Raw genomic sequence first — 17,579 nt, 5'->3', positions numbered from 1 at the left:
TAAAAACATCCTACGGGATGAATACAACTTTTTGGAAGAAAGAAGGATCAGTGAATCATGCAATACTATACAATCCAAGAACAGGAAAGAGATTAAAAATAAATAAAAAAAACACTTTTAGAAGGCCGAGAGTTTCAGACTAACTACCCAATCTGTCCCAAGAGCAAAATATTAGAGCTCCCATTTGCATTTTTATGGCCTGGGCCTCAGGTGGTCATCAGTAGACCTCAATCCTCAGTAAGCACAACATACATACCACTGTGTTGAGATACTGATTCAAACCTGTACCACTTCCTGCAACACTTTCCTTGAGGTTTCACATTATGGTATTTACCCAGCTTGACCTCACTTAGCTCAGGAACTGACAGAATCGCAGCACACAGTAGTATGACTGCAGGCTCAGTTCTTAGGAATAATACCAAGATCACTTGTACCATTAAATACATCAAAACCTTGTCAGCACTTGCAAATCATCTGCATCTTAACAAAAGTAATTTGCTTCAATCTTTTCCCTCTAGGGTGACCTGCCACTACAGCAAGGTCAATGCCTCTGAAAAGTTATTCCTGTTAGATATTTCAAGACACAACAATGATGCTTACATTTCTGCCTGGAAGCAGTGAGGGTGGGAAATAAACTTTCTAAATATAACTGATTTGCAAACTATCTAGCTCTTCCATCATTGCTCGGAAAACATTGTCAGAAGGGTATTACCGTTTAGATGCTGTATTTTGCTCAAGAATTTATTTTGAAAATTTCAACTATGCAAAGTACAGTCACTGGATGGAAAAGATCAGGTTTCAATCAATTCCTCCTCTCCATTTCACACAGCATACATTCCATGCTGGCAGACTTAACCCTTTCTTTTTCAGACTTTTCAACAAACATGACCCAGCTTTAGCAATCAGTTTCATAACCTTACAGTGACAGCAGAAGCAACATGGCAGTCTGCATCTGGCTTTTCAGACAGTAATTACTGCTCAAAAACCCTGTTTCTTATTCTCCCCTCAAAATAGAGGTCATAAAAAGATGGTCCAGATTTAGCCTGTAAGCAGTGAGTAGGACCATACAGTATTAAAACAAAGATTTGGAGATTCACTGTTCAGAAATTGATTTCAACAGTTAGCAAATACTGTTGCCAGGTATGAAGAAAATAACAAGTCTAACAAGTGTGGGGGAGTGGGGAGGGGTACACCTTACTGCTTATTTTACATTCATTTTAATTCATTAAAGGAAGACTGGACATCTTTTCAAGATACATTCCAGCCAGATCAACCAGAAATCATGGCTGGGATTCAAGAATTACTAAGTGAAACCCTGTGCCATTCAGGAGGACAGTCTGAAGGACCATAATGACTCCTATGACCAGAGTTGAGGTTTTCTTTCAGTTTTATTTTTTAAGTAGTCAACAAAGAGAATATATAATAGCCTATGAAAATATGTAACAAAAACCCCTTTCAAAACAGTAATATTTCCCCTTTCTCATGCTACTGCTTCATCTTTGTTTTCCATTGCTCTAACAAGCAGAATTCAATTTGTACTATATTTGGTTTGTGAAGGAAAGGGAGAAGAGAGATAATAACACAGACATTTATGTCAAACTTCATTTACATGTTCTCTATCTTTCCTTACACCATAAACAAAAAAAGATTCTCATAGTTCGCCACTCATGAAAAGAAATACAATCATCAGGCTAAGGGCAGCAGAGATACAGAAACTCACTGTAAACCTTATCTTGCTGTTTGCCATTCTGTTTTTTTTCTTTAGAGTAGACTTGCAAACCAAATCACCAATATTAAGATGCCTAGTGTCATACTTCAATGTTCTTCTTTTCAAGTAGCCCTGAAACAATGCAGTCTCATATACAGAGAGCAATCAAAAAAGACCACAAGTCAGATAAAGGCTTTCTAATAACATAAATCAAAACCTTAAGAAATACTCCAAATAAAACCGTAAATCTTTTTGAAAATTTAAGAGCTCAAATAAGAAACCTTCCAGTAAACCTCAGCCTACTACTTTTCATTTTATCCTGCTGCCTACCATCTTCTTAAGAGACAAACGATAAACTGAACTACCCTTAGAAAACTGAACCTAGCTTCTAGACATGTCTGGAAATAGCAAGATGTTGATCACTACAGATTACGCAAGATATAAACATGTATCTTAACTAGAACTCATTTTTTTAAAAAATCTGCCACATCACAAATTCACCTGTCAGATGTTGTAGTGACAACACAAGAAAGAGAACTGTACTATTTTGCCCTCCCACAGTAAGGCAGCATGGGAGAAGCAGAAAGGTATGTACATACTGGTTTCTGATCTTCAGGGAAAGGAGACACATCTCACACAGACTCAGAGAACTTGAGTTCCAAGTATGAAGAAACCCACATAATATATGAAGTGCTATATAAGTCCTTGAAGTCCTTCACAGTTCGGTATATAAAACCAGATCTCTCAATAAAAGATAAACTGTAGCTACCTGATAAGCTTTAACTAAACTTGAGACTGACTCAATCTCTTAAGAGCTAGGCAGCAGTCCAGGAAGTTAGAAAGTAGTAAAGAAAGGGAACAAAAACTCTTGGTTAGACGTTCAAGCCCCTCCTCCCCCAAAAAAGTTTGTAATAAGTCTTTTGACAATAGTGCTGGAATTCACCAACCAACTGTATTAAATCACAGCACAATCAGACTGCTTATATGCTCTGTTCCAGATTCTCCAAGATACCTGAAGCCGATGGATTTAAAAAAAAAAATCTGCTGTTTGAACCATATCAAAGTGCCTGAACTGACACATGTATACTGCAACTACTAGGATTAAGTATACCCTATCCCTAATTTGTAATGACATCTCTGGAAAGTAAAGGTTATAGATAGAAACCCTTCAAAACAAGTGAGCAAAGCTGCATTCTTCAACAAGAACTTCCTATGTAAAGCACCCCCTTCTCTTTTGTAAGGCTCATCTTCCAAAGTCTATATACCATACTATCCCCTTTTTAAAGGGGCCATTACAGGATCGAAACATGTTCAAAAAACAAAATATGTATCTTTTCAAGGTATGTAACAACACTTCTGAACTGCCATTAATTGGTTTATAAATCAGTTACTGCCCCCTATAACAATGTTAAACATGTTATAACATGTTAAAAAAGCTAATCAGTAGACTACACAGATAGAATACCTTATATACTACCTGCTAATGTGGCTCTTGTTTTTTCTTCAGAAAGAAATTGCATACAAGTGATACCTACTCTCCTAAAACTTGATGATTACTACTAAAAGTGTTTTTTGGTTTTACAACTTTGGCTACCTTTATGAAGCCCAAGAAGAGTTAAAGGAATCCTACTCTGTCATACACAGGAGCAATGGAGTTACAGTAGAGAACAGCACAGGCTTAAAACAAAGTAAAATTGTCAGTGCTGGAATTACCAACAGGATAAAAATGAGTCTCAAAACAGGAATAAAGGTAGTCAAGAATATTCTATGTATCTTTGCTAATACACACGCCACCTAACAAACTACTTGCATTTCCCCCCCTATTTTTAAGGCTGCTCATTATAATAGATGTTAGTGGTCCTTACTCATTAACTAGTTTTGATCAAATACCATTAATAAAAACCAATTAAAATGGAAAAAGAAACCACAATTACATAGTTTCTTTGGGGCACCTGGAGGGACAACAGATCTGCTTGCCATTAAGCAGGTACTTGTGAAGAGATAAGAGTTGATCTAGACTGACACCAACTCCAGACTTCTCTGCCTCTCCCAGGTGGACTTACTGAGGTTTTAGACAAATTTATTCTGGATCAGATTCTTCCAATGACTGGCCTAGCCTCATTTCTGACGGTAAATACTGACAGATCGTACAAAAAAGTTTGGTGAATCCCAAGAGCTTTACAGGCGTACCAATAAAACAGGAAGGCAGTAACATGAAGCCTGACTTGCATCTACCCCATAGAAATTCAGCACATGTTAAATGTCATTAATTCCACCATTCACAGCCAGCTTACTGCCCTCAGCTAAGCCAAAATCAAAGGGACTTTTTAGTGTGCCTCACGAGAGAAAGCAAGTTCAGTTCTCCAAAATGTTTTTTGTGTGGCTCACAGTAGATGGTCTCTAGCAGTTCTGCAGCTCAGCCAAGTGGAGCAGATAAACTCACACAGAAAATATTCCACAATCACTCGGAGTGGCATTTCAAGACTATTCCAAGTCTATCAACTTCTAGATATCTTTGAGGATAACCAAGATCTGGATGCATTTCACTCCTTCCGACTAAACTGAATAACCTCTTTTACTTGATAATCAAACACTACAAGAATGTCACAAATAAAAAGCAAAATCAAAAACCCCACAGGCAAATATGCAGTCGCTCTCCTAAATCCTTTTCCCAGTGCTAATGATAAATTCTAAGCATCAATTTGCTTAACATTAGCATAAGAGTTTTGGTTTTGTTACCTGGCAGATGGAAATAATTGTTTGTTTGATTTTAATTGGCTAAATTAACGCTATCAAAGTTATTAACAGTACATGCCATCAGCCTTCAGCATCTAAATGAGATACTTACTCAGCTACAAAACAGTTAAACCAGTGCAGTTGGCAGAAGTTTGGCACATAAAATATCATAATCAAAATTATAATCAAATCACACTTTCACTTCTATACTACACAAGGACTTTGACTATGCTGCAAGCGCAACCAAGACATGATTTCAAGTTCCTACCTATTATTTCAAAATTCATTCAAGGTAACACCATACTGCAGCATTTCATTATTCCTTTGTGCACTGACTGAACTCATCAGTTTCAGGTTTCATTGAAGTTACTGCTCCAATTAAGCAGAAAAATATCTCTTTCAAGAGAAACTAAGCTATCATCAAGTCTACTAGCCAACTTTGTATTGCTACAGTATTTTTTGTTTGTTTTTGAATATAAGACAGTACTGATTTAATCAGTAATACGAGTAAAAAATTTTAAGTTTGCACAGGTTCCAGGGATGACTGGACAGCCTCAAGAAGAAAACAAAGGGCAATTACATATAGAAATAATACTTCTTGCTAAAGAACTTGTTGACCTAAAAATTTTTGGAAGCTTGAAGAGTAGCATAGGTAAGTATCACTACACATTTTTGTTTTTACTTATACTTTGTTTCAACATATGGTTGCAGTTAGAGACAGGGTACTTTGTTAGACAGCCTTCTGTTCAAACTGAGCATAACTGCTCTCTTCTTAAGAGGGCAGGTACTACAATGGTTATTTTGAATCAACAACATTAAACTCATTAGAATCAACAGATAATAGGTTTGTACAGAGAATTAACATTTTATCTGACCAGCTGATCTATTCCTACACATATTAGTCACAAGGGCCCATTCATCTGATCAATGCTACGACTCTAAAATGCCTTGATTCCATGCTGAAGAATTGAAGGCAAATGATGTAACTTGCTCCCTTGAGAACACTCTTGTGCATCTCCCTTTTGTTGGAATGAATGTAGCTATTTGGGCCATGATTCCATGGCCGCTTTAATACTAAGCTGCTGCCAGAAATAGCATCCCACCTTGTTCTGACTTTCCCTAAGCAACTCATTCCTTATTGCCTCTCTTGTACAGCTTCATAATAACTACAACAGAAGTAAATTTCATTTAAGAGTAACTCAAATAAGAGAAGTCAGTCTAAATGTAAAAGCTGTTTTTCTATTCAATGATTCCTAGTGCACATCCCTTTGTGACAGGTGCATATCTGACCACCCAAAACCACTATTTTCAGCCATTAATTTAAGAAAGTGGCAAGCAAATAAGGCAGTTTTGAACACATTTATTTATACATAACTACATTGTTTTATGCCCCTGCAAATAAAGTTTTAAAACATGTAAGTCTAGTTACAGCACAATTGTTAATGAGATTTCTAACTACTTTCAGTTACGTACAGAAGTAATTTAAAGCTCTGTTTCTGGCATGGTTATTTGTAGGCAGGCTTATCTCTGAAACCCAACAAACGAATAGAGCTACTATCAAATGGAGCTTTTACAACACTTCTAAATTTAAACAAAGGAATATGACAGTTTCCTTTTCTTTTACTTCCTGACATCTGGCTTTTTCCTATTGTTTTCAAAAGCTACCAGTATCCTGCATTAGGCACACACAACCAATTGTATGAACTTACCCTGTGAAGAGTCACTGTGTGTTGTTCCCATATAGCTGTTTCTTCCATTGTTGTGCTCTAAGGAGAAAAAAGCCGAAGGTTAGACTTCACTGTCAACAGCTGTACTAAACAACTGTATAATACCACAAATAGAAACTTACACTCAAAAGTAACATTAATATTCATACTGAATAGCTGCAGAGAAGTAGGGCTGGCTCATTTGTTACGCATTTCCTGTCTTTATATGTCACATCTGAACTTCCTGTGCTCCTAGGGAAGGGGGGCAGCGGGAAGAATAGGCAAAATAGATTTCTAATCATGATATATTTCAGAACTTGAAGTTTAAAGGGAAGGACTACAAGAAGCATTTGTGATGTAGGCTCTCTTGGTTGCTCATTAAGTGTATAGTAAATGAAGTTGATTCAAAGCCCACTTTCAGTTTTCCACTGTGATCAGCTGTATTTATAGTCTAACTTACATACTTCATACTTTTGTGAACACTCTCCTTTTGCTTGTTCTAAGTGTATGCAGATTACCACTAATTCATGAACACCCAGCTATATATTACAGTACCTGTGCTACTGTATTATGCATATAGGTCATATTTACTCCACAGTTTAGTGTAGGCTAATTTCGTTGGTGAACAGTAGCACTGCAGAAATAAAGGTGGTCCTCTCTAAGGGAACTAGATTAAACAGTAACATTATGACAATATTTACACACCTGCATTTCTGCTTAAAAGAGCAGACACTTGCACTACTTAATGTGCCACAACAAGCAAACATTCGGAAAGGAGAAGATGGTATGAAGGAGGAAAAACTACCATAGTCAAAGGCTTGAAAACAGGCAGAAAGGCAGCAGGAGATACATAGCGAACAGCATGAAGTCTCCTGCTATCCTGCTACTATATTTTCTACCTTTCCAGAGGAAATGCCCAGTGTTTTGCTCCATACCCTGCCCTCTCAGAAGCAAGCAATCCACTAACTAAAGCACAGAATCAGAATAAGAACATCTCTGCAATATGGGAGTGTTGATTTTTTTAAAACTCTACTTTACTCTTAATTTGTTTCAGTTGCAGTAACTCAGCCACTACAACAAAAACTACTCCTAATTTTTAATCCAGTCCTGTATTATGATGGAGAACAGCAGCAGGAGTGTTTACTCTCACAATCAATACCTTTGAAAACTTTATCCAATTTCATAACATCAGAATTTGCAACTAGGTTTAAAAAGTGACTTCTTCTCATGACCCCAAAAAGCTGTGGGTTTTTTTCCTCCATGTTTTGTGCTCTAATTTCAATGGTTAGGATGTGCACATTACTGCTCATTTCTCTTTCAGGGTTCATGTCTCCTGAAAGTATTGGTGCAACTTAATTGGGATATATTTAATTCAAACTGCTTTTTTTCCCCTCCATTCAGTACTAAATGTTACTCCTTTGCATTACAAATTTATTCAACTCTACCCCAGCATTAGATTATTTCTCCCCAGCTTTTTAAAAGTAGATCAAATATATATTAAAACAGTACAATTTACACACACAAAGCCATCTTTGAAACAAACCAGAATGTTTTGCTTGCTAAAACGGTTAATGAATACTGATTTTCTTCCCTATTCCTGATGCTCTCATTCTGTCTTAGTTTTGGCGAGAGCTTCTCAGGCTAAATACCTCGTCAGCAAGTGAAGAATTATCTCTGCAAGTAAACTTCTAAAAGAAAAAGCTTCAAGTAGCTCCTGTTGAGAAAAAGGTGCAACAGGAATCCAGTAAAGGACTGCAAAAGTCGCAATTCACATTTTAATTGAAATAGGCTGCCTCACTTTTACCTGCAATTATCAACAAAGAAGTTAACCTGACTGGCTCACTTACTGCATTTGTCCTGGCAATGCCACACAGGTACAACACTGCATCGGCAGTCGGAGGCACTTTCGCACAGCACAGTTTGCACTACTTGGCTAACGAGGTACCAAATTTCAATGGCTCTGAGTTCTTGTGCCTCCCTGTTGCAGCTTGGTACACAGGGCACGGTGCAAACACACCAACTGGTTCTGGATATGGCAGAGACCGATAAAACCCAGTTTAACCAGCTAAGCACTACTCCCAGTGGATCTGGGAGAACTGGCAATCCCAGAGTCAGAGGGGTGTAAGATAACAAAAACACCTAAGCAATGATTAAGAAAAATGGAAGTTACCTATGTAACATGCTTCCGAACTGTGAGAAGACTTACTACCTCACAAAAAAACCAAGACAACCCCCCCAAAAAAACCCATCCACACAAACTCACCAGCCTTTCTAAAACTAGACACGGTGCTCACTGCTCAATCTACTGACTGGGGCTGCCATTTTTAGTGCCTTTTTCCCTTCTGTAGAAGCTCAGTCTTTCCACTTTCTTTGCTTGTTGTTCTCTATTTTCTTGCCCTCACTATCTCCTCTACTCATCTTTGCTACCACCTCCCCTAGATTTTTGTAATACATTCATTTCAAATTCACAAGACTTAGAAACATCAAATATCCATTACTTAGATAGCAAACCAAGTAATACGTTATTTTCATTCTTTCTGCATGCCCCAACAGTCCAATCAAGAAGAGTGAAAACAGTTCAAAGGCAGCCTGAGGCGAGTTGGCTTTGACACAAAATGCTTATGTGAGGTAGTTTCTCAACTGTAAAGAATTGCACTCACAAAAGACTGAGAAGTTTGGTGAAGACCTGTGAAGGTACTCACCCTACAAAGCACTGACAACTGAGGCAGAAGAATTAGCTTGTGCTACCACCAGCTGAGATCCCTGTTGTGATGCTGCTCTTAGACCATACTCACAAAGTGCTCTATTTTTCATGCAACATTTGAATTTCAGGAATCTTGTAAGGACTTAATTCCCAAGACTCTAGAAATGGCAAACACTGCTTGTAATTAAGGGGTGGGGACAGGCAGTGTAGGTCTGCAGTGGTGGTGCCAGCCCTGCTGACTGCTGGTGCCAAGCTTGGTACCCCAAATAATGTCACCCACCACTGACTTAGGGGAAATTAAGGTGACTCAGCAGGAACTGAGAAATACATACAGCCTAACACCCCAGAAACTAGGAATATATGAGAATACTAAGATGCTACAGTCTAGAGTTAGAGTAACTTAACAGAGACCATTAAGTATCTTTGAAATGCAAGGACAACTGACAGCATTTGAACTTTGTAAACTCCAGATACTAGATCTATGTTACCTATGGTTCTCTACATGTATTAAGAATAAAAAGAATAGAAAGAGAATGATGGTATCATGACTTCAGTGTTGGAAAAAAGATTTATTTTATGCTTATGCTTTATTAAAATGAAGAGTTTCATTAAGCTAATCTTAAACACCCTTATACAAACAACTAGTAGCATTCCCAGCTCTGTATATGGCCAGGGGAAGTGTCTGGGGGTTGGTTTTTTTTATTATTTTTATTTAAATGATAAAGTCATACATGAAGTTCCAATTCATCAATATGGCAGTAATGCAACTTATCATTTGCTCACAATCTTGGAAGTATCAAATCTTGTTGAACTTTTTCATCTTTGAAATTGCCCTGAGATATAAACATATCAAAGTAAACATCTTTCCAGAAAACTCCCTTTGTGGGCTACAAGGGTCCTTCAAACAACAACAAACATTTTTTTGTTCCCCTTCTCACTGCATTTCTTTCCTGCTTCTCAACGGCTGGGGTTTTCATTTTCTTTTTTAGAAACATGCCTTTTCTCATACACTCTTACCTTCACGCATGCATCTGGGTACATGCGCACATACATAAGATTGAATTTCCCCAAAGGATTACTTCTGTACTTATGCACCAAGATTTTTCCTTCAAGCATCATGAAGGAAAAAAAAAAAGCCTCACTGGCTACCAGTTTGAGCAAGGCTGTCACGTTTGCAAATAGCATTGCTCAGTTTACCTCTACTGCAGTTGGAAAAGCTGTTAGCAGCAGCAGCACTGGAGCCACCCAAGGGCTTGAAAAGATAGTTCAAGTTCACATTTGGAAAGATTCGAACAACAGCCACAGAAATTAGTATTTTACACCTAAAATAATGCAAGGTTCCTAAGAAAGTTTTTTGCAGGATAACACTTACTTCTTTAGACTTCTACATCTAGAGAAAGAGCTCAGACTAAGGCCAAAGCTCCTACATATTCTTGAAATCAAAGCCAGAATAGTTTCCCAATGTTTCTTTGCAAGTCTAGGGGGACTTACTAGAGGAATTATCTTTCTTATTATGAAAAGCAGTTCAGTTAAAATAAGTTAAGTGTGTCAAGAATGACAAGTTAGATTTTAAGCAATTGTTTGCTCAATTATGATCAAGTTTTGACACACGAGGTCAAAAGAGTTTCCAATCACCTTATTTCTTAGTAAAATTCAACAGTAATATCCTATGAATAAACAATAAGTGTTAAATATCTACTGTTATACATTTCCACACATTTCTCACCAAGAACAATGAGATTATTACATTTCAGAGAAAAACATATTCAGGTATCTACCTTAGAGAAGGCAGATTTTCAGATATTCTTCTGGCCAACACAAGAGTAACCTACTGTGGGAAGCAATAAAGTACTTTTAGTATCTTTACAAACCTGGTTTTGTGGATCAGCATTGACAGCTGTCCTGCAGACAGTGAGATGAACCAACCACTTCTGCCACCTCAGGGGGCGTATTGTTTCTATTCTCCACAAAACACAATGGAGAGGAAAGCTATCTGTGACAGACCCAAGTCCCTGCTCTAACCATTTCAACCACAGCAAGCAAACTACAAGAAATTGAACGACCAGATCACAAATTCAACCATATAAAGAACACTATCTTCACTCCAAGCTTGCAGCCTCATGTTCTAAAAACATTCTTAATTGTCCTGATAAAAATCGTAACAACCTTGAGAAATAGTTTTCTTATTCAAGACATGAAAGAAAAGAGAAGAGAGAAGAACTGGTAAGGGGCTGTATCAAAAGAAGGAAATAAGTTTATATTTAGAGTCAGTGTCTTCAGAAGGACACACCAGACATTCATATGCCTTATCTATCTTGCTGCATTTCTATTTGGCTTCTAAAATTAATTCTCCATTATTCTTGGGGAAGTCCACTTCAGCAGTAGGATGCTATTGAACTTGACAGTTTTAAAGATTAAATGCAGAATCAATACATTTTGACTGCACTTGTGGGAACAAGAATGAAAAGTGCTTATTGTAACAATTAGCATTTGCAACTGTTACAAGAATTTCTGCAGGTTTGGGTATCTAGGCGGTGATATTTATCATTCACCAAAAAAAAATAATAATCAAAGTCAATATCTAAAACAAACAGCTTCCTGAGGAAGTTCAGAAAAGAAAACTGAATCTTCCTCAGCCAGCCCAGAGCAGGGAATGAAAAGGTCATCTCCCTACACACAGCATCTTTCAGCACTCAGTTGGAGCACTGTGGTGTTTCTAACACCGCCATCACAGAAACATGGTGGGATGAGTCTCACGATTGGAGTGCTGCAATGGATGGCTATAAGCTCTTCAGAAGGGACAGGCGAGGAAGGAGAGGCGGTGGGGTAGCCCTGTATGTCAGGGAGTGCTTCGACTGTCTAGAGCTCAATGGTAGTGATGACGAGGTCGAGTGCTTGTGGGTAAGGATGAGGGGGAAGGCCAACAAGGCAGATATCCTGCTGGGAGTCTGTTATAGACCACCTAGCCAGGATGAGGAGGCAGACGAAATATTCTACCAGAGGCTGGCAGAAGTCTCCCAGTCGCTAGCCCTTGTTCTCGTGGGGGACTTCAACTTTCCGGACGTCTGCTGGAAATACCACACGGCAGAGAGGAAACAGTCGAGGAAGTTCCTGGAGTGTGTGGAGGATAACTTCCTGACGCAGCTGGTAAGCGAGCCCACCAGGGGAGGTGCCTCGCTTGACCTGCTGTTCACAAACAGAGAAGGACTGGTGGGAGATGTGGTGGTCGGAGGCCGGCTTGGGCTTAGCAACAATGAAATGGTAGAATTCTCGATACTTGGTGAAGTAAAGAGGGGGGCCAGCAAAACCGCTACCATGGACTTCCGGAGGGCAGACTTTGGCCTGCTCAGGACATTGGTCGAGAGGGTCCCTTGGGAGACAGTCCTGAAGGGCAAAGGGGTCCAGGAAGGCTGGACGTTCTTCAAGAAGGAAGTCTTAAAGGCGCAGGAGCGGGCTGTCCCCATGTGCCGCAAGGAGAACGGGCGGGGAAGGCGACCGGCCTGGCTGAACGGGGAGCTCTGGCTGGGACTCAGGAAAAAAAGGAGAGTTTATCACTTGTGGAAGAAGGGGCAGGCAACTCAAGAAGAGTACAGGGATCGCGTTAGGTTGTGCAGAGAGGAAATTAGAAAGGCAAAAGCCCGGCTAGAACTCAACCTGGCCACTGTCGTGAGAGACAACAAAAAATGCTTTTACAAGTATATTAATGACAAAAGGAGAGGAAGGAGAATCTCCATCTTCTACTGGATGCAGGAGGGAACGTTGCCACCAAGGATGAGGATAAGGCTGAGGTACTCAACGCCTTCTTTGCCTCAGTCTTTAGTAGTCAGAGCGGTTATCCTCAGGGTACTCAGCTCCCTGAGCTGGAAGACAGGGACTGCGAGCAGGATAAACCCCCCATAATTCAAGAGGATGAAGTTAATGACCTGCTATGCCACCTGGACGTTCACAAGTCTATGGGGCCGGATGGGATCCACCCAAGGGTACTGAGGGAGCTGGCGGAGGAGCTTGCCGAGCCGCTCTCCATCATTTACCAGCGGTCCTGGTTAACTGGGGAAGTCCCAGATGACTGGAGGCTCGCCAATGTGACGCCCATCTATAAGAAGGGCCGGAAGGAGGATCCGGGGAACTACAGGCCAGTCAGCCTGACCTCGGTGCCGGGGAAGATCATTGAGCGGTTGGTTTTGAGGGCGCTCACGAGCCATGTCTGGGACAACCAGGGGATCAGGCCCAGCCAGCACGGGTTCATGGAAGGCAGGTCCTGCTTGACCAACCTGATCTCCTTCTATGACCAGGCGACCCGCCTCGTGGATGAGGGAAAGGCTGTGGATGTGGTCTACCTGGACTTCAGTAAAGCCTTTGACACTGTCTCCCACGGCATTCTCCTAGAGAAGCTGGCGGCTCACGGCCTAGACAGGTACACTCTTCGCTGGGTAAAGAACTGTCTGGACGGCCGAGCCCAGAGAGTTGTGGTCAACGGAGTTAAACCCAGTTGGCGGCCGGTCACGAGCAGTGTTCCCCAGGGCTCAGTACTGGGGCCGGTATTGTTCAATATCTTTATCAATGATCTGGACGAGGGGATAGAGTGCACCCTCAGTAAGTTTGCAGACGACACCAAGCTGGGCGGGAGTGTTGATCTGCTCGAGGGTAGGAAGGCTCTGCAGAGGGACCTGGACAGGCTGGATCGATGGGCCGAGGCCAATTGTATGAGATTCAACAAGGCCAAGTGCCGGGTCCTGCACTTCGGCCACAACAACCCCATGCAACGCTACAGGCTTGGGGAAGAGTGGCTGGGAAGCTGCCCAGAGGAAAAGGACCTGGGGGTGCTGGTTGACAGCCGGCTGAACATGAGCCGGCAGTGTGCTCAGGTGGCCAAGAAGGCCAACGGCATCCTGGCCTGTATTAGAAATAGTGTGGCCAGCAGGAGTAGGGAGGTGATCGTGCCCCTATACTCGGCACTGGTGAGGCCGCACCTCGAATACTGTGTTCAGTTTTGGGCCCCTCTCTACAAGGAGGACATGGAGGTGCTGGAGCGTGTCCAGAGGAGGGCAACGAAGCTGGTGAAGGGCCTGGAGCACAAGTCTTATGAGGAGCGGCTAAGGGAACTGGGGTTGTTTAGCCTGGAGAAGAGGAGGCTGAGGGGAGACCTCATCGCGCTCTACAACTACCTGAAAGAAGGTTGTAGTGAAGCGGGTGTTGGTCTCTTCTGCCAAGTAACTAGTGATAGGATGAGAGGAAATGGCCTCAAGTTGTGCCAAGGGAGGTTTAGACTGGACATTAGGAGAAATTTCTTTACTGAAAGAGTGATCAGGCCTTGGAACAGGCTGCCCAGGGAAGTAGCGGAGTCACCATCCCTGGAAGTATTTAAAAGACGTGTAGACGAGGCCCTTAGGGACATGGTGTAGTGGGCATGGTGGTGTTGGGTTGATGGTTGGACACGATGATCTTAGAGGTCTTTTCCAACCTTAATGATTCTATGATTCCATGATTCCTACAGACACTCACCTTTGTCCTTGCCTAGTTAAACTACAGCCACCTTAAATTCCAACAGATTCCCTTCAATTGTCTTATCACAAAAGCTTCAGCTAACTGGGGGGGAAATAGATTTTTTTAACAGTTGTTCCCCTGTGATTAGTGCAACCAGGAGAGAATCCTATTATCAGATTGATTTTATCAATTGAAACGAGAGCTTTGTCTTATACAACATACACAATACACGTACACATCTACACCACAGAGTACCTTAGAGATATTTGAGCTATTTCAAATACTGGAAGCCAACTACTACAGCAAGCGTCAAAGAGTCAAAGAGGAAGCGTCAAAGAGTCAAAAAGGAAGGTACTCTGAGGCAGGATAAACACAGCAAACTGCACATTGCTAAAGCTGGCTGTTTGCACTCAGAACTGTGGTATCTCTGTACTAGACTTCGTCAGCAGCCTATATCCTTGTTTTTCACTTGATCATCTCTCTTTGCGAGGAGGAAAGACTGCTTCCCTGAATGTATTTTTGAGAAAAGACTCAAGAGAGATCAGACAGAGCAGCTCAGGGACTGCTGCAGAGACAAACAACATGCACCTGATGCTATTTGATTATCTCACTTACACAGCAATGCTAAGTGGAGGAGAAAACACCCACTAAAGCATTCTCTTGCAAGATCTGTATAAAAAAAAAAATTTCTCATTCACCACTGAAGCTGAGAAGTCGGTCTTTAGTCTCACCTTCTGTCTGAATGTACATCCATGAAAGTGACATCAACCATCTATTTTGGAAACAGAAACACTAACCTTATTCTCTCAAGCAGATGTACTAAACACCTAAAAGTAAAGCAGTGCGCATCGTAAATTTCTGCGCCCCCCCACCCGCCCGCTTTCATACATTGCATGGGTCCCAAGCTCTAGTCAAGAGTTCCACTCCTCCCAAACACTTGTCTATTCAACAGGCCACCATTATTAAAGCCGGTCTTCCGATGACAACATGCAATCCAAGTTTAAAAAAAAAAAACAACACCCAGCAGAATTCTCAACACTGCATGTTAATAAAATGAACTTAATTTTAGTTAAATCAATCTAGAAGTACAAAGTCTCTACTACAATAGTACATACCTACTGCCTTGTCAACAGAAGTCATCTTTACATCATGAATAGCAACCTTGAGAAGAAAGACTAGGACTAAACGTTATTTATATATATATTTTTAATAATAGCTAGGCGGTTTCACCATTCCACTCAATTATCCCTATGCTTCCACAACCACATGCCACTCCATGGGATACTATCTTACTAAATACAATTTCCACTGCTTCCTGCTCTAAAATTCCTGAGATTACTTGCTGTATTTTGAACAAGTAGATACTGCATATATCTAAAAATATCTCTTCTCCTAGTTTTCCTGATGAATTTTTGTGCAAGACATTTTTGCTCTGACTTCTGGGCACTATTCTCTCCAAACTAAAAAAATAAAGCTCAGTATTTAACTCATCCCATGTAATACCCAACTTCTCTTCTAGTGTGACTCACTTTTCCGGAATGGCCTCTCAGGTCCAAGCCTCACACATCACAGACAGCTATCTGATCTCCCGGGGTCATAAAACCTTTTTGTCGTTGTTGCTGCTGCTCAATACAAAAAAGGGCAGACCCTCCTTCCAGAAAAGCCCTAAACAAGAACAGTATGCAGAAATTTGGGGGGATATTGCATTTTAGTGAAATAACTAAATACTGGATTATAGATCCAGTTAAATCTGAGTATTTATAGAAGTGTTTATGATACAGGCCTAGTGAATACCATTATCCCTGAATGGCAGAAGACTGACACTCAGGAATAAGAAGGCAAAACAAACCAGAATGTAAGACCCAAACGCACATACATCTCACATGATCTTAGGTCAAGTTACTTCAGATGAAGAGTACCACTCAAGAGTAGCACTGCTTAGCCAGCAGCTAAGCAAAGCTTACTAGCTTCATGATCTCTAAGGCGTGGGAAAACTGTGCTTTAAAATTTGGGATCCTTGTCTGGTTTGCTTCTTTCCATTTTGCTTTCCAGCTGGCAGTGAAATCATGTAGGATCACAAACTCCAAAGCGCTGGCAAGTAGCATTTCACAGACCACTACTCCAGGCCAGTATGCTAGCAAAACGGAACCAAAATCACAACAGAACAGAAAGGCTAAAAAGCAAAGTGGTAAGCCATGTTTCCCCCCCCCGCCAAGTCATGTTGCCAAAGGGAAGCACAGATAGCTTGCACTTTGCTTTTGTTTTATTTTAAATCATTTCTCTGCCACACTGACCTAAGTCAGTATTATTAGGACATAAAGATTTCAAAATTAGAATATAGTTTTTAATATGTAATTGAAAGTATATCTCTTCTCTTTATTTGAAGATCAACTTCAGCTCAGATCTGATTTTTTTTTTTCAAAACATTTCAAGATCTTCAATAAACTCAATGTGATATTTTAATTCTTCAAATCTCAGGATGCAACTTGAAAAGCACTTCTTTTAGCACATGTAACTGCTTAAGCAGCACACACCGCCTAGTTTCCATCCTCAAAAATACCCCTCTCCCTCATATTACGCTTGTGCAAGTGTTACACTTATGTATGTGGTCGTTTCTACCTTTATCAGTTCCCCACCAGTTCATTTCAACTCCACTGACAGCAGTTGCCAGTGGCATGGTTTGTAAACCAGCCCTGTTAACATAAAAGCTCAAACTACAGCCTCACATCAAAGTAAAATAAGTTATATTGAAGTATACAAGTGAAGCTCTTTAAGTGTACAGCTGTGACCACAGTTTCACAGCAACTGATACAACTTGGAATGGGAAATTCCAATCAGATATTACCTGCTTGGTTGGTTTGTTTTAAAACCACAGGGGTGGTCAAATGGTGGTGCAGGCTGCCCAGGGAGGCTGTGGAATCTCCATCATTGGAGGTGTTCAAGACTCAACTGGACAAGATCCTGGGCAACCTGCTGTAGCTGACCCTGCTTTGAGCGGAGGCTGGACTAGATGATCTCCACAGCTCCCTTCTGACCTCGCTGTTCTGCAATTATCCTGTAAACCAGATTTAGTGAGAACTGCTCTGAGCAGAGGGTTGGACTAGCTGATCTCTAGAGTCCCTCCAACTCTAATTACTCTGTGATTCTACATAAGTCACATTTCCAGCACATTCCTGAAACCAAATCCAATCATCCAACTGCAGACACAGCCTCCATCCCTGCTCTTATATGCAGCTTGATG

General features: G+C 40.8%; 1 protein-coding gene across 1 annotated transcript in view; it reads right to left on the bottom strand.

Annotated features, from left to right (window-relative positions):
- The window catches only part of TJP1 (tight junction protein 1), a 170,506-nt gene that overhangs the window by 38,297 nt on the left and 114,630 nt on the right, over window positions 1-17,579 (bottom strand). The window contains exon 3 of the mRNA XM_075160235.1: window positions 6,154-6,210. Within this exon, the coding sequence (XP_075016336.1) occupies window positions 6,154-6,210 (57 nt within the window). The remainder of the gene's footprint in view (window positions 1-6,153; window positions 6,211-17,579) is intronic.

The sequence above is a fragment of the Calonectris borealis genome, chromosome 11 (genome assembly GCF_964195595.1).
Source record: "Calonectris borealis chromosome 11, bCalBor7.hap1.2, whole genome shotgun sequence".
NCBI lineage: Eukaryota > Metazoa > Chordata > Aves > Procellariiformes > Procellariidae > Calonectris > Calonectris borealis.
Note: the sequence above shows the minus strand (reverse complement) of the source record. Positions and strands in the feature narration are given on the sequence as shown.